Genomic DNA, 21,122 nt, shown 5'->3' on the forward strand with positions numbered 1-21,122 from the left:
ATTTTGGAATTTGTTTTCCAACGGGACGGGACAACGTGACGAGCTTCCCAAAAGCCATCAACAAGATTGAACGGACACATTATTAAACCTTTTGGCAATTTGTCATCACTTCGTTTTGATTTCCTTTGCGGTTTTGCTTTTTCAACAGAGTTGCTTTTCATTCTTTTTTTTTTTTTTTTAGTTATTTAATAAATGCTTCATTTTAGATTAGTTTTTTTTTTTTTTTTTTTTTTAATGTGTATGACTTGTGCGCAATATTTAAAAAGCAGCCTGGGAGTGACGTCATCTCTTGCTGCTTTTCTATTGGCCGCTGCTGCTGGATGACGTCACTTGTGTGTGTTATTCTGCTTCATATCAAAATAATCACATTTCAAATGCTCAGGCATTCAATTCATTCCCAAAGACAAAAAACAAGGGACGTTTTTGCCTTCATAAGAGAAAGTTTCAGTCCTTTTTTTTTTTTCCTCAAGGAAATTGGTTTTTCGATTTTTTTTCGGTTGGTGTTAGTGAACTCAAATAACCTTGCTCACAATTTGTCTTCAACATTGCGCAAACATGTCGGCATCAACACAATCGCAACATTCCTTCCTCCATTTGCTTCCTTCTTTTTCCATTTGAATGATATATTCTTCAATATAATAACTTGTAGTACATGATGATGATATAAGTTAGCGGGGGAAGGACTAGATAAGTTCTTGGACTTCTTCCGACTACCTTTGAACATTGCTGAATTTGGACTTTGTTGAGAATTCTTTTCCTTTTTGGCTTTATTTTTATTTATTTTTTTTGTTCCTTCTCTATTATTTGATCATTTTTATTGCATGTTTCATGTTCAACCCCATAAAACAAAACTGCTTACACTTTTTGGGGGGGATTTTGGTTTGTTTGTTTGACACTTTCATCAAATGGAAGCGCATGAAAATGAAAACGTCCTCCACATCCATCAAGCGGTAGGCGGGACCTCCGGCAAAATGGCGTCCAGGAACATTTTGTCGGCGTCCTTTTGGAAATGCGGGAAGGTTGCTTGGTGTTGTCGGGGGCCCACGAGGACCCAAATGAAGGAAGGACGAAGGCCAGGCCAGGATGCAGGATCATCAGATCCATCAAACAAACACAAAAGAAAAGGAATTCATTTCCAAAATCAGACACTCGCATTCAGTTTCCAGGAGAGACAAAAAACAAACAAAGTAAGCGACAACAAGACCCCCCAAACACAGACCAGAGGACGACTTGAAAGCGAAGGATTTTGACCCGACAAAAGCAAATTGAGACACTCGTCGAGTTTGTCTGCGGGATGTGATTGGACGGCACGCACGAGGGAGCGGACGCGACACCAGAACAGGCGGAACACGCAACTGGAACATTGCAATCATTTGGAACAATCGATCGGCAAAAACAACAAAGGAAAAAGAATCCATCTTTCGTGAGCTTCCCCACAGCGACATCTGCTGGACAGTTGGAAAATGGCCGGCGGTGTTGCAAACTGCCCGGGAAGCAAAATGAAAGCAGCCTTGTTTTTTTATTTATAAACCCACTCACACACATGGCCTACTTCTTGCAGGTCACACACATGGGCCTCTCCCAGGCGGAGGATCGAACCCACGCCAACCGGCACCAAAGGCAAGTGACGGTTCCACTCCTCCACCTGGAGCCCCAAAATTGAAAGCAGCTGTTGGCCGCCTGCCCGTCGAAATGACATCATTGCAGTTTTGGGCTCTTTGATTGGTTTGCAAGACGCAAGAAAAGACGCTTCGATTGCTTGGATACATTTGACATATTTGATGTTCATATAATGTGCTGGTCGGATTCCTCCAAACAAATGATCCCAAGAAGCGTCGTTTGGGGATCCTGATGGAAGGTCACGTGACTTTGCCCTTCTGACGACCTTTCCAATCACGAGTGGCACAAGAAAATCAAACGTTTTTTTTGCTGTTCAAGATTTGTGAATGCAGAAGCAAAAAGTTGTGATTACTTGTCACAATTTCAAAGATTGCAAAGATGTTATTGTCGTGGAAGCATTTCCACGTCATGCGTTGCAATTTGTTTGATACTCGTTCCAAAAGGGAGGGTGAGCACACAGACTGGGACCGGGACAAAGCGGAAGGTGAGCGGACTCGGGCCGGGACTGCTTCCGTCCCGTTTTACACGTTCTGGCCCAGCTCCGTCCTTTTGTCCAACATTGACACGAGTTCCCGTCCGGGCATCAGCAAGCGGATCGGATCGTTTGGGCCGCATGGACGCCAATCGTAGCGTCGTCGTCGCGATTGATACCGCACGCGCCCAACTCACGGAAGCCAACAGGTGCGGTTAAACGCGCCGCTTTTGTCCCTGCACAGGCTCAAGTGGATGTTTTCTTTCAGGCACCCCGGGGCCGCAACCAAAAGGGCCCCTTCCCTTCCCTTCCCTTCCCTTCCCTTCCCAGCCAGCAGGTTGAAGCTGACTGGGCCCGTCGGACCACCTGTCTCTCACTCTCCTGAACTGAACCTTCTTCATTCCATCTTCGGGGGGTGCTGGAGCCCATCTCACCTGGCTTCAGGCAGTAGGCGGGGTACACCAAAGTGCAAAAATGCTTCTTTTCATTTTGGAAAGCACCTTTTAAAAAGGGTTTGAAATTGTCGAAAATACTCGTGGGGTGATGAATTAACAATGGTGATATAATCTGACGTCTTTCCCACTGACCCGGCGGTCCTGCGACAAGGCTGACCTTTATCAGCGCATTTGTTTGTTTGGAGATATTAGCTATTAAAATGAGAAATAATGCAAATATGCTAGCTTTATTGCCAAATGGGCAGGAAATTAAACAGACAATGTATACAGATGACGCAACTTTTTTTTTTTACAACCAAAACAAGTATGTTTGGAAGAATGAATAAATTAAATAATGTTGCTGTGATGTCAGGATGAAAGCTCAATGATGTCATATTTTGCTTGGTTGAAAGCAAACGAGCGCTCGTCCTTCCTCGCGGCAGGTGCGCCCGCCCCCTTGTGAGAGCGCACTTTGAATTTCCAGCCGTGCGTCAGCGTTGCTATCTGATAACGAGGTCAAATTCCAGCTTGACATCTTGGACAAGTTGAGCCGGCCTCCAGAAAGAAATGCAAACGCAAACGGAAGGACACACAAAAAGCAGGTCGAAGCGCACGTGACGTTTATTGCCACTTGACGTCATCCACGTCAATGGTTCATACAAAAAAAAAAAACAACAAAAAAATAAGAAAGTTGAAAGACGGGCGCTTGCGTTTCATCACCATGACGACGCTCTCAACTCCCGCCTCGCCCAATCAAGGCGGCGGGTTTCATCAATGTCGGGGCGCCTGCCCGTTTCCATGGTGACAAACTAAGGTGGGCGTCAAGTGCTGGGAGGCGAGCGGTGCGCGTCCGAGGCGCCGTCAGCTTCACTTGTCTGCCAAAAACGAGAAAGGGGCCGTTAGTCAAGGACGCCGTCTCGACATCACACGTCAACAAGCAAGCGCAACGTCACATTTGCGGACAATCGCACAAAGCGGGAAGAAGGAAAATCAACATTGGAAACATTTTCCAGAAAAATCTCCAGCAGGCCTTTGTGCTTCTTTTGGACACTTTTTGCTCGGCCTGCCTACAACTGCACAGGGGGAAAAAAAATTGTTGTTTCACATCAGAAATTCTCATTTGAAAATGGAATTCAAATCTGTGAATGTATCAACCTTTATGAATCGTTTTCAAGTCAATATCACTTCAGTTTTTTTCAGTGTGTGAGGGACTTGTTTTTTTTTGTCCCCTCCCCCCCCAAAAAAGTGAAGCTCCCCAAAGATGGTTGCGGACGTTTGCAGCAGTCGCCGACGCTTTTGTTTTGCTTTCATTTCCGCCACTTGAGCAGACAGGAAGTGATCAAATCTTCCCCGTGAGCAAGTCGGGCTCGTTCAAGTGCGTCTGTGGCGCACGTGCACCAGCTGGCCACAGGGGAGGAGGATTCATTTTTGCTTGCCACCTCCCCAACAACTCGTCCCAGTGTTGTGTGTGTGTGTGTGAGCACCCACCTGAATGTTGGTGGCCGCTTTTCTCCGGGGCGCCGTTGATGTGAGCCGACTGTTGCCGTGTTGCCTGAAAGACCACAAGAATCCTGTCAGAGCGCAACAACAACTACAAAGTAGATGCAAATTCAGCAATTGCCAGGACGGACGGACGGACGGACGGCGTTGCCCGCCCTCATCATACGACAGTTGTTTGATGAGCGTTCCAATGCGGCGCCACGTCACCTGCGCGCGTTGTACGCGATTAGCTTGAAGCGACAAGATCTGTGTGAAGGTGGCAAACGTTGGACACGAGCGCCACAGTGCACAAGTGCAGCGAGGAAGTCGTGAAAATGGAAACGATTTCAATCACTCGTTTCTTTCTTGGTTCAATCCCTGGATGGATCCACATTTTTGCGCTGAAAACCCAAAAAAGGATTTGGATTGGTTGGACGCGTTGATGCGGCCGAGACAAATTGGACAAAAAAAAAAAAAAAAAAAAAAAAAAAAAAAAAAAAAAAAAAAAAAAAAAAAAAGAGGATCACATGATCACAAACAGCTTTCTTGGTTCATCAAAATCCATTTGATCGCTGATCAATCAATTGCTTCCACTTCAAAGGGAAGTTGTGTCCAATTGAGTGCCATCTGGTGGGGAACTGATCAATTGCAAGCATCTTGTCTTTTGGATCACAAGTGACAAGCAGAAAGATGGCCGCCACACATGACCAACACAACTGATGCGATGCCAATTTGCCGTGACGAGGCCCACCATTAGATCAAATCTGATGGGCGGGCGGACAGACGCGGCAACGCCGGCAAGGAAACGCTGCCTTTGGAGACCACTTCCTGCCGGCTGCCTACGGAAGTCCCCGCCCCCTCCAAGGGGCACATCAGAGAAACAGACGGCTCACATCTGGACTTGGACCAGCCGCACGACCACCAGGTGCCCGCAGGCACGTGCGCAACCCACCAGGGCGGCGACAAAGATGGTGGTGAGGTCGAGTGCGATTTGATGATTCCAACAAAGCGCAAGTAAGCAAAAAGGCGACAAAACATTTTCCTGCCCGCCGCCATCCACGCAGAAAGCGTCGCACGCACGCACCTTGCGGATCCGGTGCCTGAGCAGGGCGGCGACGAGGACGGTGGCGAGGCCGAGTGCGATGAAGCCGTACTGCACCGCCTCCATGACGGCGGGCAGCAGCACCAGGTTGGTGCGGAACGTGTCCAGGACCGGACCGTCTATGAAGCCGCTCTGTGGACACAAAAAAAAAGAAAAAAAAAAAAAGTCACAGAGCGCCGGATGAACGCGTCGGGAAGACCTCAGTCGGACGCCATTTTGGATGTGTCAGTGGTGCGAGCGCACGATGGCGCCGTCGCAGTCGAGGCTTCCCGACACAAACAAAATGGAAGCAGAAGCACTTGGTCTGTCCCACCTCCTCAAACCAGATCATGGGCATGATGGTCTCGGGGATCTTGCCCGTCTCGCTGCCAGGCGGAAGAAGGAGGGGAAGACAAATGCAGGCGGGCGAGCGTTAGGCGGAAAGCCGGCAAACAGGAAGCGTTTGATGTTCAGGGACGGCGCCTGCGTACGTACGTGATTCCCAACACTCGCTTGATGTAAAGGTTGAGCTGCAGCCGGATGGACACGTTGAGCGGGACGCCCGTTTGCTGCAAAGACAAAAGCCGACCGCTCACTTGACGAGGCACGCGGGAGCCACAAAACGCAAAATCGGTTGGTGTCGTCAGGCCGCCTCCGCGCACAATGGTGGGACAGGAAGTGGAGCCTGATTGCCACTTCCTGTTTTTTGCTCGCCAGCGCATGCTAGCAAGTTAGCTTGGGCGCTACGCATGCTGGCCGGAATTTGCTTTTGGGATTGCGCCCACTTCAATCGTGTTCATTTGGAATTTTACTTGCAGTTTTAGAACAACCTCAGCCCATTTTTAGTCGACTAGAAATCCAGCATTTTAGTCCAAGAAAACATTTGATTCAGCGCGTTTTAATCAACAAAATCTGTCAACGTTTTAGTCAGGACAACCCGTACTTTTTTTTTGTCAGCAGATTATGATGAATATTTTGGATCTAAAACTATTTCACATCAATTGTTGTCATCTTTTTGATGAAAACTTGACACAATGACAGCGACTAGTTTGGCTCTTTGCTATCAGCTAGTAAGTTTAGTCAGTTGGCGGTGGCATTAACATAGCAGTGAATTTTTGAATCCACCTCCTGTCTGTCCCGCGTGTTTGTGCTGTGTGTCACATGAATGAAACGTTTATAGATTTGAGTCCAGTTTTTATGAAGCGAAGGACATTTTTGTCTCGTCTTGAAAATGCTGATTTCCTCACACTTATTTTTAGTAAATGAGGCTTTTAGTCGGGTGAAAAACGTGTTGACGAAATGATTTTTGTTGACGCTACGCTTCAACATGGGCCACAAGCTCCCGACAGGACATTTCTTGCGCCATCGTCATCATGAGGACAGGAACTTCTTGGAATGATCAACAAGTTTGATTGAAGTGATTTCAAGTTGAGTGCGGCTGTAAATCAATTATCCAATTAGCTTATCTGCAATAAACACACATCAACGAGCGTTGGGTGTGTGCGCTGACTGTCTTCTTGTTGTTGTGTGTGCAAAAAGGTGCTGATGTGAACTTTATTTCTTATTGACCACTGATTGTCACATCCACCCAAGTGGGGTGAAATTTGTTCTCCACATTTGACGCGTCCGCTGGGGGCGGTGAGCAGCAGCAGCAGGGGCCGCGCTCGGGAATCATTTTTGCTGATCTAACCCCCCAATTCCAACCCTTAATGCTGAGTGACAAAAAGCAGGGAGGCAACTGGGTCCCACTTTTATAGTCTTTGGTATGACCCGGCTGGGGGATTGAACCCACGACCTCCCAGTCTCAGGGCGGACACTCTGCCACTAGCCCACTGAGCTGGAACTTTGACCTGCAGCTTGATTTAAAAAAAAAAAGAAAAAAAAAAGTGCCCCCTGACCCCAAAGCCAAAGTCTGCCTGCCGACGGCCAACATGGACGACTTATCTCACGACACAATTTCCCTCGGCGCCATAAAGCGGCCGCTTTATCTGGCCAACGATAACATTTACCTGCTGAACGTGCGTGCGTGCTCACCGGGTGGATGTCGATGAAGAGTCCGTGGCGGTCCTCGTCGGGACGCAGGCCGTGCACAAAGTCCAGCAGGGCGGGGTCGGCGTTGAAGAAGTGAGGATGCGAAATGAAGACGGGAGAATCTGACGACAACCACAAGAAAAGGGCGTCAAGCCGGAAAAGGCCGGCGCCCGTCTTTCCCGCCTTCCCGTTACGCACTGTGCCGGCAGCTGCTGACGTTGAGCAGGCCCGACTGGCGGCAGGGGCAGAATCCCCGGTTGGGGGCGTAGTCGCTGCCGTTGGCGAACAGCGTCTTGGGCGCCACGAAGCGGTACGAGGGGACGCCCTTCACGCTGCCCGCCCGCCCGTACACCAACTCCAGCGACCTGCCGGCGGGCGACACGAGCGGCGTCGGCGTCAAAAGGTGAGAGTGGGGGGGCGGGGGGCTTGCCCACCTGCAGGCGTCGGGACTGTAGAAGGGCAGCGTGGAGCTTCGACTCATGAACGGCGCCCACATCTGACCCGCTGTGCCGTTGATCATGTTGCACTGCGCAGTCCGCCAGTACGACAGCTGGACACAAATCGACATTGATCGCAAATCAATTGAAAATGTCAAAGGGGAAGAGAAACTTTTTTTTTTTTCTTCAGCAGCAAAATGCAAGGCCCCGGGCGGCCATTTTGTTTTGTGATGCTGGACTGTGATTGGCCGGCCTCATTTTCAGTCAACAAGATGGATGAGAAGAGGCTGCTTCATGAAACACAATTTTCACTAGCTGGTCTGCATAGAAGAAGTTTTGAGGTTGGCCTTCAAAACAACATTGTTGACGTGCAACAGAAGGCTTGAGAATGGAATTGCTCTCAAAAGCTAAATGGACACATTCGGACTTCAATGTTCCATGCAAATATTGGTTGATCCAATCCATGGAGACCAACATCGATTGATGTTGTTTTGCTGATCGCAACAAGGATTCAATCCGACTCGAGAGCGGCTGGCGTGCGCGTTTCCATCGCTCGAGCGGAATCGAAGCGTTTATTGCCACCAATTGATCGAGTGGCAGTAAAGGGCAGACGGGAAAGTCAAAACAGACTTTTTCTGCCAAGCGACCGTCAATTATTGCAATCGTGCTTTCCAAAATCAACGTCAATGTGCTTGTGTTTGTGTTAGTGTTGCAGAGCGCCATTCGCGTCGTCTAACCTCGGTGAGGCCGTTCCAGGAGTCCACCTTGTGCACGTTGCGGATGTCATCCTGGCCGGTGAAGACGGTGAACAGGCCCGTGTTGGAGTTGTTGAACTGCACAACGGTAGCAAAGTAGCCAGTGAGTCGGGGGGGGTGGGGGGGGTGGGGGGGGGGGGGGTCGGGGTCGGGGTCTCTGGCCTCACCTCGCTGAAGAGTCCGAACTTGCCGGAGGAGGGCAGCATCCCGGGCATGTACTTGTTGAGGAAGTCCACCAGGCCGCTGTCGTAGCCCCACATGAGCTCGCCCACCGTCTTGGTGAGGAAGGGGCCCTCCTTGAAGCTCTTGAAGGTGGCGCTGATCAGCAGACGCACGGCAAACGGAAGATTCTCCATCATCACCGCCGCCCCCTGCGGGCGGGCGTCCAGCGTTTGCCAGCCGTCGGCGTCCAGCGACACGTTTTTGCCGCCGGGCCGAGGAACTCACCAGCACCAGCATGTTGGGGATGGTGACCACGTCCGACTCGTTTCCGGCCGACATGTCGGCCTGGAAGAAGTAACGTCGGTACTCGCGGTAGCTGACGGTGTTGTTGGCGTGGAAGCTGATGTTGTCCTTCTGGCAGCGCTTCCTAAACGAGCGCCCACGTCATGACATCATTTGCACCCACTCGCCATACAAACAAGCAAAACGACGACTCGTCCGCCTCAACACGGAACGGATGAGGGAAAGCTTGGGCGATATGGCCAGAAAATGAAATCGCCATTTTTTTTTCTCTTTCCAGTCATCAACGGACGATTCGCATTTGAATGGGATTGATTGAAATTGGTTCTTTTTTCCGAAATAATTCCTGTGCAAAATGTTCAGACAACAACAGAAATCGTGAAAGTTGAATATTCACCCCAAATGAATTGGAATGCAAATATTGAATATGAAGTTAATCAATGAAATATTGATTACGGAAATGTCAACAGTGAATGAAGGGAAAGTGGAAAAAGTTTGTGACCTGTACACGTAAGGTCCTCGCTGCTCCAGGACGGGTTTCTCGCCGTCGAGGACCTCCTTGGGGTTGACAACGTTGAAGAAGTAGACGGACATGTAGAAGGGCACCGGGATGTCCTTCCACATGCGGTACGTCAGCTCGTTCTTCGGGTCGATCACCGTGTTCTGCGCCCACAACACCGTTACTTCACCTCTGCGCTTTTTGTCACGTCTCAACTCGACAGTCGACAGTCTGCACTCGCTCGTCCAAATGGATGCAAAAACGGTCGCAGAGGCCCAGTTCGGCTTACAAGCAGGACGTTGCGGAAGAATGCTTCAAAGGTCAAGATTCAAAACAAACATTTGCCGTATGCAGGAAGAGGTTTTAGGACTTACTCTAAAGTGGCGTGTGTGGATTTTTTGACACAACTGACTGACAAAAAGTTTGTCTACTAATTCCTATTTGCAATGATCAGCGGTGTGACGTCATTTGTCCAGCGTTCACAACCAAAGGAAACTCCTGAAATGGGCTCCAGGTGGAGGAGTGGAACCGTCACCTGTCTTCAGTGCCGGTTGGCCTCCTCCGCCTGGGAGACCCCATGTGGCTTACCGGAAGTAAGCTTGCGTGCGAGTGACTGAGTGAATATAATGCCATTTGAAAAGAAATCGTATCGAGATTGACATTTTCTTTCTTTGAGTAAAAATGTGAGGTTTAGCAGCAAATGATGAATTCATTCAGCGATTACCGACTGAAAACAAAAACGCCAGCAGAAAGGAACGAAAGCATAGATGCATTTTGAAAGAAAATGGAGGTCAAAAAAGAAAATGGTTTTGAAAAGGGCTGACGGTGGAGTCGATTTGTTGCGTTCACGTGTTGTGGCCTTTTGCCACCTGTGCGGCGTTCATCGTCCGTGGGAATCGCGAGACTCACCTTAACGATCTGATCGCGGATGATGAGCGGACCCACGAAGGCCAGGACGATCCCGAACACCAACAGCAGGACCCCCGCCACCAGGAAGCACAGCGCCGCTTTGCTTTTGCTCGCCGCCATCGCTCCTTGTTGTTGTTGTTGTTTTGGCGGAAGCTAACTGTTACCCTGCTAACCGCTGGCCGTCTGAATGCACGTCCGCGAGCGCGGATCCGGTCTCGAGACTCGACAACGCCTCACCACCACCAACGCCGCCGCCGCCGCCGGCCACGCGGAAACATTCCAGATGACACTTTTGGGACGGACGAGTTTGAGGCGCTCGTCCGGCCGCCATCTCATTTATAGCCGCCGTAATCGCATCGTTGGGTTTGCCGCGCCTGCTCCTCCTCCACCCCCTCCTCGCGTGGCCTTCTGGGAAATGGAGTTCAACTCACTGCGCGTCTTCCACCTGAAGCAAACACAAACTGTCCTGCCCGCCTGCCAAACTGCGCACACTTTGCAGAATATTCCTAATGAGGAGAGCGCAAACCTTTGAGCTAACATTTTAGGAAACACTTACTCAATCCGTAACAAGAATGTTCCATTTCATAACGTGCATCGGTTGTACTATGCATGAAATGTGGTCAACTGACATTCCGTTTATTTATTTATTTGTTTGTTTTTGAGGAGAAGAGGATAAAAATGATGTCACTTTACCGCATTTTAATCAAAAAGCATTGGACTGGGGATCTGTGTATTTGGGATAGTTTTATTTTGATTTGAAAATGAAATAGAATTAAATAAATGTCCTTCGACCACTGACAAAAATGTGCCTGCTAAATTTTGCAGAAGGCCTCCAATAAGTGACGTCATTTGTTTTTCCCGTGTAAAGGAAGCATTTGCATTGTGTTGTATAAAGTATCTGAGGACTGTTCGGCAATTCACGAGTACATTCGGTTGCAACGCGCCCGCCCCTACTGCCCTTGCAAATGGTTTGTTCCAGGCAGCCAAGTGATGACGTCACAGCCATCCCCGAGTGAACGACAGCATTCCCCCGTTTTATCGCAGCGCTCGCGTTCCAACAAACAGGCGAAATCCGCAAAGTGGTCAGCTTCATTTGTTGATTTTGTTTCTAGCCTGTTTTAAACAGACACATGCACTTAAATCTTTTTGTTTTCCTTCTCACGTGTCTCCTGTTTAAACACTGTCAATGTAAAAGTCTTCTGAGATGTAAAAGGAAAAAAAATAGGCAGGCCACACTACTGTAAAAAAACAAACAAACAAAACAATCATCGAAAGAGTGATATTGATTGCGCCATGTAAGAGAGAAAGACCTTCTCAAGGGTTACATTGGTTCATAATGTGTACAAATGAGCTTAAAAAATGTATCTGAAATGGATCAAATTGTGAGTGATGAGGTTTTGGCCCCTTGCCAGCGATTTGGACAACATTTTTCAACTTGTGCCTGAATTTCATGTTTGCGGATGTTTGTTTGATCTCAGAAGCGAGTGAAGAGATGCTAAGTGAACGTCTTTGATTTTGCAGCCAAAGTGCCGCTGATGCCCGCCAACGAACGTCCCAAATCCCGTTTGGACCCGCAGAACCAACCAGGCAGCGCGTCACATTCAGTCCGCTTGTCGTAAGTGCGATTGTGCCAATTGATTTGTTGATTGCAGCTTGCATGTCGAATGAGGGCCAAGAGGCTTTTTTTGCTGCTCGCCAGCCAATCGCAGGGCGCACAACAAGCGTCCACACTCACAAGCGCACCGACGGGACAATCGGGAGCGCCGATGGAGCTGCTACGCGTGTCCTCAGTCCGCTTTGTTGAGGCCACCCAACCGATCGCAATGGCTTGCTTTCACACAAGCTGGCTTACTTTCAACCTTGTTTTCATCCACTTTCGGCGGACGTTGGCAAAAAGCGGGAAATCTCGCAGCGCACGGGTGAAAGCGGTCCCACCTGCTCGCCAGCCCGAAACGCCGGTGAAAAGCGAGCTCGGAGGTTTTTGGTGCTGCAGATCTCCCGGCCCGGCGAGGTCAGTGCAAAGCGAGGTCAGTGCAAAGCGAGGTCAGTGCTTGCCACATTTGGGAAAGACGAGTCTGATTGGTCGTGCAATCGGTTACGAGGACATCCGCCGCAATTAGTTCTCTGACCACCTGGCGAGAGGCAAGCGGCAACTGACGTGACTTTTTCAGCCACTTGTCAAGCTGCTTGAGGAAGGCGACCGTGTGAAAATTGGAAGGCTGCCGCGTGGCTTTCCATTTACAAACGGACTCCAAAAGGCCCGCGCGCGCCAGCCGGCCCCTCCCTCCCTCGCACCCTCACGCGTACCTTGACGATCTGCTGGCGCATGACGGCCCGGCCCACAAAGATGAGGATGACTCCGCACAGCGCCGTGAGAACTCCGGCAGCCACGAAGCCCAAAGCCACCTTGGACTTGTCCACGGCCATGTCGGACGGACGGACGGACGGCAGTGATGGCGGATGGCTGCGGCTCTTCTGTTCCCCCGGCAGAGGACTGATGTGTCGGGGGGGGGGGCGTGCACTTTATTTATAGGCAGGACGGCACGCGGGCAGGCCTCGCCCCCGAACATCCTATGAGGAGGACCCACCTCCAAACCGCTCAGGACAATCGCGTCCTCCAAAACGAGCAACTTTTACACGCAAGCGTGCTCATTTGAGCTCCTTTTGCCAGGCGGGCGCTATTGCGCAATCATCCGCAGCCAAACATTCCCACATGGAAAGAAAACATCACTTTGCTTTTGGAGACGATCCCGTCATCCGATTGTTGCCTTCTTCTTGTTGCTTTGTGCGTGCGTGCATCTTGGCCTGTCTGCAATGTGGAGGTCACTTAAGACCAGGTGGGTCCCAGATGGGTCCCAGGTGGGTCCCAGGTGGGTCCCAGGTGGCCTTCCTTTTGCCACCAGGCTGAAGGCGTTTTTCAAAATGGCCTTGAAGCAAATTGCTTCAAATGTGGCCTTCCTGCGCCGTGTTTGCGTGTCTTGGATCTGCCGTGTCAGGTGCAACCCGCGTTGCGCAATCCCCTCACAGCGACATGTGCATGTTGCATGTGTGCGAGCATGCAGGATGTGGTGAAAGGTGTCACGGTCACAAATGTGCACATGAGGCCAAAAATGAAAATCAATTTGAAAAAAAATCAATCGTCTTCCCTTTTTTCTGTTTTGTGGAAGTCTGCTGGTTGTAAGGAAGGAAGTCACGTTGAAGTCAGATGACAAGCGGCGAATGCAAGCAAGCACCTTCCTCCCTTCACGCTCATTTGCAAACAAAAAGTCGGCAAAGAAGAAATGCGGACATCTGCTAGTGCACACGCACACCAAAACAAATCAGGCGTTGGCGTGTGTGCTGAAATCATCTCAAGGTGGGAATGACGATGGCGGCGCAAAGCCAAATCCGACGGAAAACAACCAAAAATTTGGATGGGCGACTTTGCCAAGTCTTGACCTTGCTCACTCCCGTGAAGATTTCTGCTTATTGGTGACCTTTCATCTTGGCCCACTTGAGCTAACGAGAGCCTCATCATTGGCCATGTTTGCATCCAGCAGACCTTGAGAGTCGCCACAGCCCTTTTCTTCAAAGAAGGCCAACCTGGACAGACGCTTGCAAAGCCAAGCCAGCCATCAAATTGCTTCATTTGCTGTCACGTGACTCTCTGGCGCCACAAGTTTGTCCTGCTGTCAAGTCCCATGGGCACTTTCACACCTTCTTTTATCTTGAATGCTCGCGAGACCAATAATAACAAGCAGGAGGCGAAATATTCTCAGTCCAACTATTTAGTGGATGGCAGAAAGATGGAGATTTTATCTGCTGAATGCAGAACAAGGCTCCCCCACTCAAAATGCCCCCTAAACTTATACTACCTTGGCCGTCCACCCACATGGGGGCCGGCCTGGCCTAAAATGTGTGACGTGATGCACTTCACTGGTTTATTGTGTTGGATAAATGTGCGCCAGCGTGCAGATGGATAGGAAGACGCCGAGCCAGGTCACAGCGACACAACGGACGAGCTCAATTTGCATATCAATGGGGTGGACTCTCCTGGACCAGGCCCCGCCCACCGCCACGCCTGCGGCTGTTTGAAAAGCGCGCTTCGTTGTTTCCATTCAAATTGAGTTGGAATCATCCATCCATCCATTTTCTGAACCGCTTATTCCTCACAAGGGTCGTGGAGGGTGCTGGAGCCTATCCCAGCCGGCTATGAGCATTAGGCGGGGGACACCCTGAACTGGTTGCCAGCCAATCGCAGGGCACACAGAGACCAACAACCATCCACGCTCACAAGCACACCTGGGGACAATTGGGAGCGCCCAATGAACCTGCCATGGATGTCTTTGGAATGTGGGAGGAGACCGGAGTACCCGCAGAAGACCCACGCGGGCACGGGGAGAACATGCAAACTCCACCTAGGAAGGCCGGAGCCTGGACTTGAACCCGAGTCGATTTGGAATCAGTTGTTGTCTCAACATTTTGCAGGGGAATTATTTTGGAATAAATGACACCTTTCACTCAACCTTTGTTGGCTTTATTAATGCTCATGACTGAGTGACGATTTTATTTTCCTCACTCCTTGAAACTGCAGGCAAGGCAGGCAAGTGACGTGACGTGACGTGACGTGACGTGAGGTCACGTGACGTGACGTGACGTGACGTGACCTCACGTCACCTCACGTCACGTCACGTCACGTGACGTGACGTGAGGTCACGTGACGTGACGTGACGTGAGGTCACGTGACGTGACGTGACGTGACGTGACGTGACGTGACGTGACGTGACGTGACGTGACGTGACGTGACGTGACGTGACGTGACGTGACGTGAGGTCACGTGACGTGAGGTCACGTGACGTGACGTGACGTGACGTGACGTGACGTGACGTGACGTGACGTGACGTGACGTGACGTGACGTGACGTGACGTGACGTGACGTGACGTGACGTCACTTCACATGACGTGCGACCCTCTTCCTCGTCCTCTTTCATCTTTCGGCTGTCGACGGAAGCGCCGCCCTGGGAAGCGGCACATGTTGACGGGCCGAGACTCTCACATGCTTCCTGCCGGCGCGCTGGCACAAAAGGGCCGAGTGTGCGCCACCTTTCTCCACGGATGCGCCGCATTTGGCCGGATGAAGGGATCGTCTCTTGGTGGCGGCGCACATGACGCTCGCCGCCGCGCTCGCTCATCTGACGCCACCGCAAGGAAGGAAGGCGGCGAGGCCGCATGCTTGCTTTCTCCCTTCCTTGGTTGCTTTGGAGGATTTGGGGGAGATGGCGGCCACATTTGATTTGACAAACGGCAATCGATTTGGTGAGCTCCAAAGGTGAACGGACGGTTGAGCCAAAACACCAAGAAGGCTGCACTGCTTGCCATCTACATCCGTCGCTTCCTCTGCCGATCTCCCCCCACCACGGAAGGTGCCAGCGTGGAAACCAACTGGCCAGCAGCGGATTCAGGCTCCGCCTCCAAAGAGCGTGACGGACGGCCGACACCTCCTGCGGGCAAGTTGCGGCGCCGCCAACAAAAAGCGGCTCTGTGCTTGCGCAATTTGTCCCGCTTCCTTCATCAAGCCTCCAAAAGTGCCACGAGGCGGCTCCACATCGGCCTTGCCCAGTCCCGAAGTCTTGTCGCTTTTCGAGGTTTCCCAACTCCAACACACCTGATTTCAGAAGCCTGATAAGCATCCTGATCCTTACAGTCGTTGGAGGACAGAAGCATCTAAAACCTGCAGGACTCGGGAAACCTTTTTTTTTTTTTTTTTTTTTTCTCTCTCTGAACATTGGGACAAGGTTACAAAATGGCGCGAGCCCGAATATTGTGGCCGTTCGGATGCAGTCGGCTTAGCTGGGGATCCTCTCTGCCTCTCTTCACTTCATGACATCACGTCTTCCAGAACAGGTCAGTGCTGCCGCCCAACATGTAGTGGCGCAAGACGGTACTACACTTCAAAGCAGTCTAAAAAAAGGCAAATCCTGAGGCGGCAATTAAGCGTGACTGCAGCCGACGCAACATGCTCATGCCAGCTGATCTGGAGATGTTACGCTCCAAAAAAAAAAAAAAAAAAAAGAGAGATGTCACGCTCGAGCCTTCCTGCTCCAATCTGATTGGAGCAAATGAAGTGGAGGCGTGTCGAAGCAGTGCTCCGACAACTGCTTGGGACGTGCCGAACATCACGTGACCACTGCAAACGCGGCCTCGGGCGTCACAAACGCGTCAGCGACTTCGCGGGAAAGGTGAACTCGTGTTTGACAAACCCACCTGCAGTAATTCAAGCCCCAATTACTTGAGACAAACATTCGGAAAGGTAATGATCATTCGGCTCAAATATTTTCTCCATTCTTGGATTATGGGAATACGAATCCCATATAATAAAAACAATATCCCTGTTCACAACACCGCACTTCCGCATTATATTCTGTCCAGTGAATTTGACTATTTACAGTGCAACCAAATAGACAATTTCAGAGTAATATTTGCACTTGGAAGAGCGTCAAATCAATCATTAAAAAAATACTAATAATAGTCCAAATTGGAACTCACGACCTTCATGTGAGAGACAGCTGCTCCACATGATTGGCCACCGAGCGCCTGACGTCAGTGTTGTGTATTAATAGATCGCCGGTCAGCTGCAATTTTCCGACAAACGCTGAAGTTGCAGATCGCGAGGTCGTTCCTCAACCCATGAGAGACAGACTTTTATTATTTCTTTGTTTTTTTCCAATTCTTTATTTTATTCTATTCCAAGTGTCAATAAATAATTGCCTCCTCTAAAAATACTGTTGCGAAAACCAAAGACAAAAACAATACACAGAAAGTTGAACTTTACTTGTATAAATATAAATAACACTTTAAAAGGACACAATCCCACAGTTCAAAAAGTTCGACATCTACTGAAACTTAATTGAACTTATGAAATGCGGAGGCTCACACATGATCGCAAGTAACGAAGCTTTGGAAACAGCAGGTTTGACCAGCAGATGGCGCTCTTGCAGTGTGTCAAATGCCTCGACGCAGTGCTTCGTTTTAGCGCAGCCAGGCGAAATTATTGTCTCGAAAGTGGCGCATTGTTTGGGACAGCCTCGGTTTATCCATCCCGAAGATGATCAGGTCGGTTCAGTGCAGTCCTCCGTCCAGCAGGGGGCAGCTGGCGCCCTGTCCAGCACTAATTAGACAATGAGCTTATTTAAGGAGGTGGCGCCCAGGTGCAGGTCAGCCTTCATCGCCTGCCGTCATGTTGCTGCTGTTTGCCGCGCTTTTCTGCTGGGCCCACTTTCCGCAAACGGGTAAATCCACTTTGGTGTTTTCTTCTTGAGCTTTTTCATGACGCTCGTTTTGTTTTCAGGCCGCTGCGTGCCGTTACGACTGCGCCACAAAGGTAAACACTGTTAGCATGTTAGCATGTGAGCTGGCTTGACTGGGCAACATTTTGGCTTCATGGCAGACGTGCTGGACAAAGTGCTGGAGTACACCGAGAACAACCCGGAAACGCTCGCAGGCCAGTGCACACTTTTCAACATTTGGATTCTCTTTTCTTTCATGTTCTCGTCTCCGGTGTTGACATACTGGAAGGGAGAAAGTCACTCTGTCACTTCGCTCGTCACGCTTTTTTTTTGTACATTTATTTTTTTGCAATGTAACAATTTGAATATGGGAAGAGGCGCTCGTCTTTGCGTTTCGCGTGAGGCCACGTGGAACCCGTCACAACTCGTAGCCAAGTTCAATCATGTGCGGCAGAGCCACGCCCAAATCCAAATCCAAATCGGCGCACGCTCGTTTCAGCTCAGGTGACTCGTGACAAGAAAGTCAAACTTAATTGACTTCAACTAAAACTAACAAAAAATAAACTTAAAATGATTCGAAGTAGATTTATTTTGATATTGACACAAGTGATGTCATCTAGCAGCAGCCAATAGAAAAGCACCAAAAAGATGAGGTCGCTCACATGCTTTTTTTATTTTTTTTAAATTGCACACGTCATCCAGTTTTTTTTTTTAAACTAACATTGAAAGAAACTAAAACGAAGACAAAGCATTTATTAAATAACTAAAAGGAATAAAAACTAACTGAACCACCCTGAAAACAAATTAAAACTAGCTACATTTAAAAAAACAAAACTCAAAAAGAAAATTCCAAAATGATAGAAACTCTGCTCGGAATGTTGTTGGTTTGAAGGGTTTTGGTTCTCAGCCTTCAAGTTTCAAACTGGCAACTTCATTCAAACGGCTCCATCCACTTTTGTGCTAGGTTTGTTTTTTTTGGTCAAGGTTTTCAGTCTTTTTGTTTTTCATGAGGAAGGAAATGAAATCATAGCGCCCTCTGCTGGCCGCATTGTTTGGCTACCAATTGAGATGAGACGTTTTCAGTCCATCGTCAACATCCTCAAAGTTCTAGTTTGACTTTTCAAATGTCAAGAATGCCAAATGCTTCCCAAAGATTTATTTTATTTTACAGCGCCCCCTTGTGGAGATGAAAACATTTCCAGTCCTTGTTTTTAAGATGCTTGTTCATCTCTTATCTGTTGGTTAAAAGTGTTGAGTTAGCAAGTCCTCACCCAGTTTGTAAGTGGGTGCCAAAGTTTGAAAGTCTGTCGATAGTTGCATGATGTGGATTTTGCCGTGATTGAAATGGAAGAACGTGTTGCTGAAACTGTGGACAGGGTTGGTGGACGACGAGGTGGTGGAAGGCGACTTGCTTCTTGCCGTGAGTGCTCGCTCCGCTGGCCCACTTGCCGTTGAACGCTGCCAAACCCGAAGCGAGCGAGCGAGCGCTCACGTTGCTGGTCTTGTCCTCGTCAGGATTACCGCAACGCAGTCGCCAGAACGTGGCCTTCCGCCGACATCCCGTACGACGTCGATCCCAGCTTGAGTAAGTGAGCGGCAGTCGCGGTCGGAGCGCAAACCCGATGCCAACTTGACGTCCGTCCGTCCGTCCGGCAGACGTCCGCAGCCGCGACATCGAGGCGGCTCTCAACATGATCTCCTCCCACACCTGCTTGACCTTCCGGCGGCGCGGCAGCAAACAGGCAGACTACCTCTTCTTCAAACGCGGCATCGGGTGCGTCCATGTTTTCTGCTAGCCCCTCCCCCAACGTGGGCGAGCGCCATCTTGACGCCGTCGCTCTGCGGCAGGTGCGCGTCCTACGTGGGCTTCATGGGCGGCAAGCAGGACGTGCACGTGGCCCCCACCTGCAAGGTGGGCAACATCATCCACGAGGTCCTGCACGCGCTCGGATTCTACCACGAGCACACCAGGATGGACCGCGAGAACTACATCCGCATCTTGCCCGACAACATCATGAAAGGTCAGACCGGGGTCGCGCTCAGGTCAGCAATACAAAAAAGGTCACGATATTGTCAAAAAAAAGCCAAAAATGCACAAAGTTGTTCTTATTTTACAGTACAGTACAGTAATGCATCGAAACGATCTCTAATAAGATTTCAGATTGAGGCACTTGCTTCCTAATAATTGAATTCCTCCACAAATTGACTTTCTTCACAAGCATATTACGATCTCCTTCATCTGGATTTCAAACAAAGAAGGGCCAAAAGATGCCTTGTGAAAATGAAACTGCACTAAAACAAAAAAAAACTATCCACCAGAGGGTGCTCAAAGATGTGCTGCTTTTATCGTGACATGACGACGATGATATGTTGTGGCAGTTTTAATATTGCGGTATCACGATATTGCCGGTATCGTTGCAGCCGTACTCCTGAGTAGCCTTTTTCCTCTAATTAAAAGAGGAACAAAATCCCCTTGTAAAGATGTTTGAAAGCTGCACTTGTGAAAGTATTTAGTGTCTTTTCAGCGCCTGCCAAAGGATGAATTCGCCCTTGCAGCTGTCGGACTGGTGACAGTTGGCCTTGCATGCCCTCCAGTGGCATTTCATCAGATTGCATCAGTCGAGCGCTGAAATGTGTCATTTTGTTTCGATTGTTTTGTTTTGTTTTTGTTTGCAAGGACATCATAAGAACTTCCGTAAGCAACTGGGCGAAACGTTCCAGCTGCCGTACGACCTTCCGTCCATCATGCACTACGGCAGGTAACGTACGCCGGCTCGACTGCGTTGCCATTTGTGAGCATTGGCCTGACGGGCGTTGCGTTGCGTTGCGGCCGCAGGACCTTCTTCTCGGCCAACGGGCGACCCACCATCGTGGCCAAGGTGAAAGACGACAAGATGGGCCAGCGCTTCGCCATGACGCCCACCGACGTCACCAGAGTTCGTCTGCTCTACAAATGCGGTGAGCCAGCCGCTCGCCTCCTTTCCAAGCAGTTAGCCGCTAACGTCGCTAACGGGCCGAGGTGCACTTGGACTCAATCAGACCGAGCGCAGCGGTTGGAACCTGCGGCCACGCCCACGCTGCTCTTCCACGGGCACGTATGACGTCGCCGGCAGCAGTCGCCACTGGAGGGCGAACGCAAACCAAAGTCAACACCCCCCGCCAACCTTGAAATAAAATCCACTTTGCCATCACTCCAACTGCGCAGAATTCATTCCACTTTTTTTCAATTGCGAGTCGTGTGCTGAAAAGTGCAGCAAATTGTCGGCGGGATGGTCAGGCCAAACTTTTTGCTCATGCAGAAAAACTAGAATCGATCCCAAAAATCAGTCGATGATATAATTGCATATATCTTGCATTGGCTCTGAATGACCTAAAGTAGGATGAAATCTTTCTAAATGACTCTTGAGACCCAGAAGCATTTGTGGCTTCATCCGGTATGACAAAAAGATGTCTGCCATCGCGGATGTGAACACAAATGGGAAGGTTTTTCCTTTTTCGGGAGTTTATTGTATGAATTGGGACAAGTATGGGCCGAACGATGATTGGCTTAAAACTGAGACGGGATCTGCGTCAAATTGAGACCAAACAACATGGCGCCTACAGTTGAACATTTGTGACGAAAGAGCGCCCTCTCGCGTTCATCCAGCGTGTGCGCATGAGCAGAGCACGTCATCTGCA

The 21,122-nt window shown here is 49.7% G+C and overlaps 2 protein-coding genes and 1 long non-coding RNA gene across 3 annotated transcripts in view; 2 read left to right on the forward strand and 1 right to left on the reverse strand.

Moving 5' to 3' along the window:
• LOC144002563 (uncharacterized) overlaps positions 1-12,752 on the forward strand; it is a 36,720-nt gene extending 23,968 nt beyond the window's left edge. Inside the window, exon 3 of the long non-coding RNA XR_013278769.1 lies at positions 11,701-12,752. This is a non-coding gene — a long non-coding RNA (uncharacterized LOC144002563). The remainder of the gene's footprint in view (positions 1-11,700) is intronic.
• Positions 3,130-10,445, reverse strand: scarb1 (scavenger receptor class B, member 1). The gene is made up of 13 exons (XM_077497902.1): positions 10,180-10,445; positions 9,274-9,434; positions 8,757-8,898; positions 8,477-8,680; positions 8,292-8,387; positions 7,552-7,667; positions 7,316-7,482; positions 7,121-7,239; positions 5,582-5,655; positions 5,421-5,472; positions 5,090-5,239; positions 4,015-4,078; positions 3,130-3,401 (listed from the first exon to the last, which is right to left on the reverse strand). The coding sequence occupies exons 1-13, from the start codon at positions 10,297-10,299 to the stop codon at positions 3,394-3,396; spliced, it is 1,473 nt and encodes a 490-aa protein (XP_077354028.1). The 5' UTR covers positions 10,300-10,445; the 3' UTR covers positions 3,130-3,393.
• A 4,553-nt stretch (positions 12,753-17,305) lies between the features above and the next one.
• Positions 17,306-20,641, forward strand: LOC144002227 (zinc metalloproteinase nas-4-like). Its single transcript, XM_077497253.1, has 10 exons — positions 17,306-17,447; positions 17,507-17,539; positions 17,606-17,659; positions 18,821-18,864; positions 18,960-19,029; positions 19,101-19,218; positions 19,293-19,465; positions 20,122-20,203; positions 20,281-20,402; positions 20,484-20,641. Exons 1-10 carry the CDS (start codon positions 17,396-17,398, stop codon positions 20,543-20,545), a joined length of 810 nt encoding a protein of 269 aa, XP_077353379.1. The 5' UTR covers positions 17,306-17,395; the 3' UTR covers positions 20,546-20,641.
• The last annotated feature ends 481 nt before the right edge of the window (positions 20,642-21,122 follow it).

Source organism: Festucalex cinctus, chromosome 15 (genome assembly GCF_051991245.1).
Source record: "Festucalex cinctus isolate MCC-2025b chromosome 15, RoL_Fcin_1.0, whole genome shotgun sequence".
NCBI classification, from domain to species: Eukaryota; Metazoa; Chordata; class Actinopteri; order Syngnathiformes; family Syngnathidae; genus Festucalex; species Festucalex cinctus.

What these genes read in the sequence shown, in the direction of transcription:
- LOC144002227 (XM_077497253.1), top strand. Translation starts at nt 17,396, where the DNA reads ATGTTGCTGCTGTTTGCCGCGCTTTTCTGCTGGGCCCACTTTCCGCAA. An exon ending in AAGGCGACTTGCTTCTTGCC is followed by an intron (nt 18,865 to 18,959) that starts GTGAGTGCTCGC and finishes TGTCCTCGTCAG; the next exon opens with GATTACCGCAACGCAGTCGC. An exon ending in CGACGTCGATCCCAGCTTGA is followed by an intron (nt 19,030 to 19,100) that starts GTAAGTGAGCGG and finishes TCCGTCCGGCAG; the next exon opens with ACGTCCGCAGCCGCGACATC.
- scarb1 (XM_077497902.1), bottom strand. Translation starts at nt 10,299, where the DNA reads ATGGCGGCGAGCAAAAGCAAAGCGGCGCTGTGCTTCCTGGTGGCGGGG. An exon ending in TACAGTCCCGACGCCTGCAG is followed by an intron (nt 7,483 to 7,551) that starts GTGGGCAAGCCC and finishes GCCCGCCGGCAG; the next exon opens with GTCGCTGGAGTTGGTGTACG. An exon ending in CGTCAGCAGCTGCCGGCACA is followed by an intron (nt 7,240 to 7,315) that starts GTGCGTAACGGG and finishes GGTTGTCGTCAG; the next exon opens with ATTCTCCCGTCTTCATTTCG.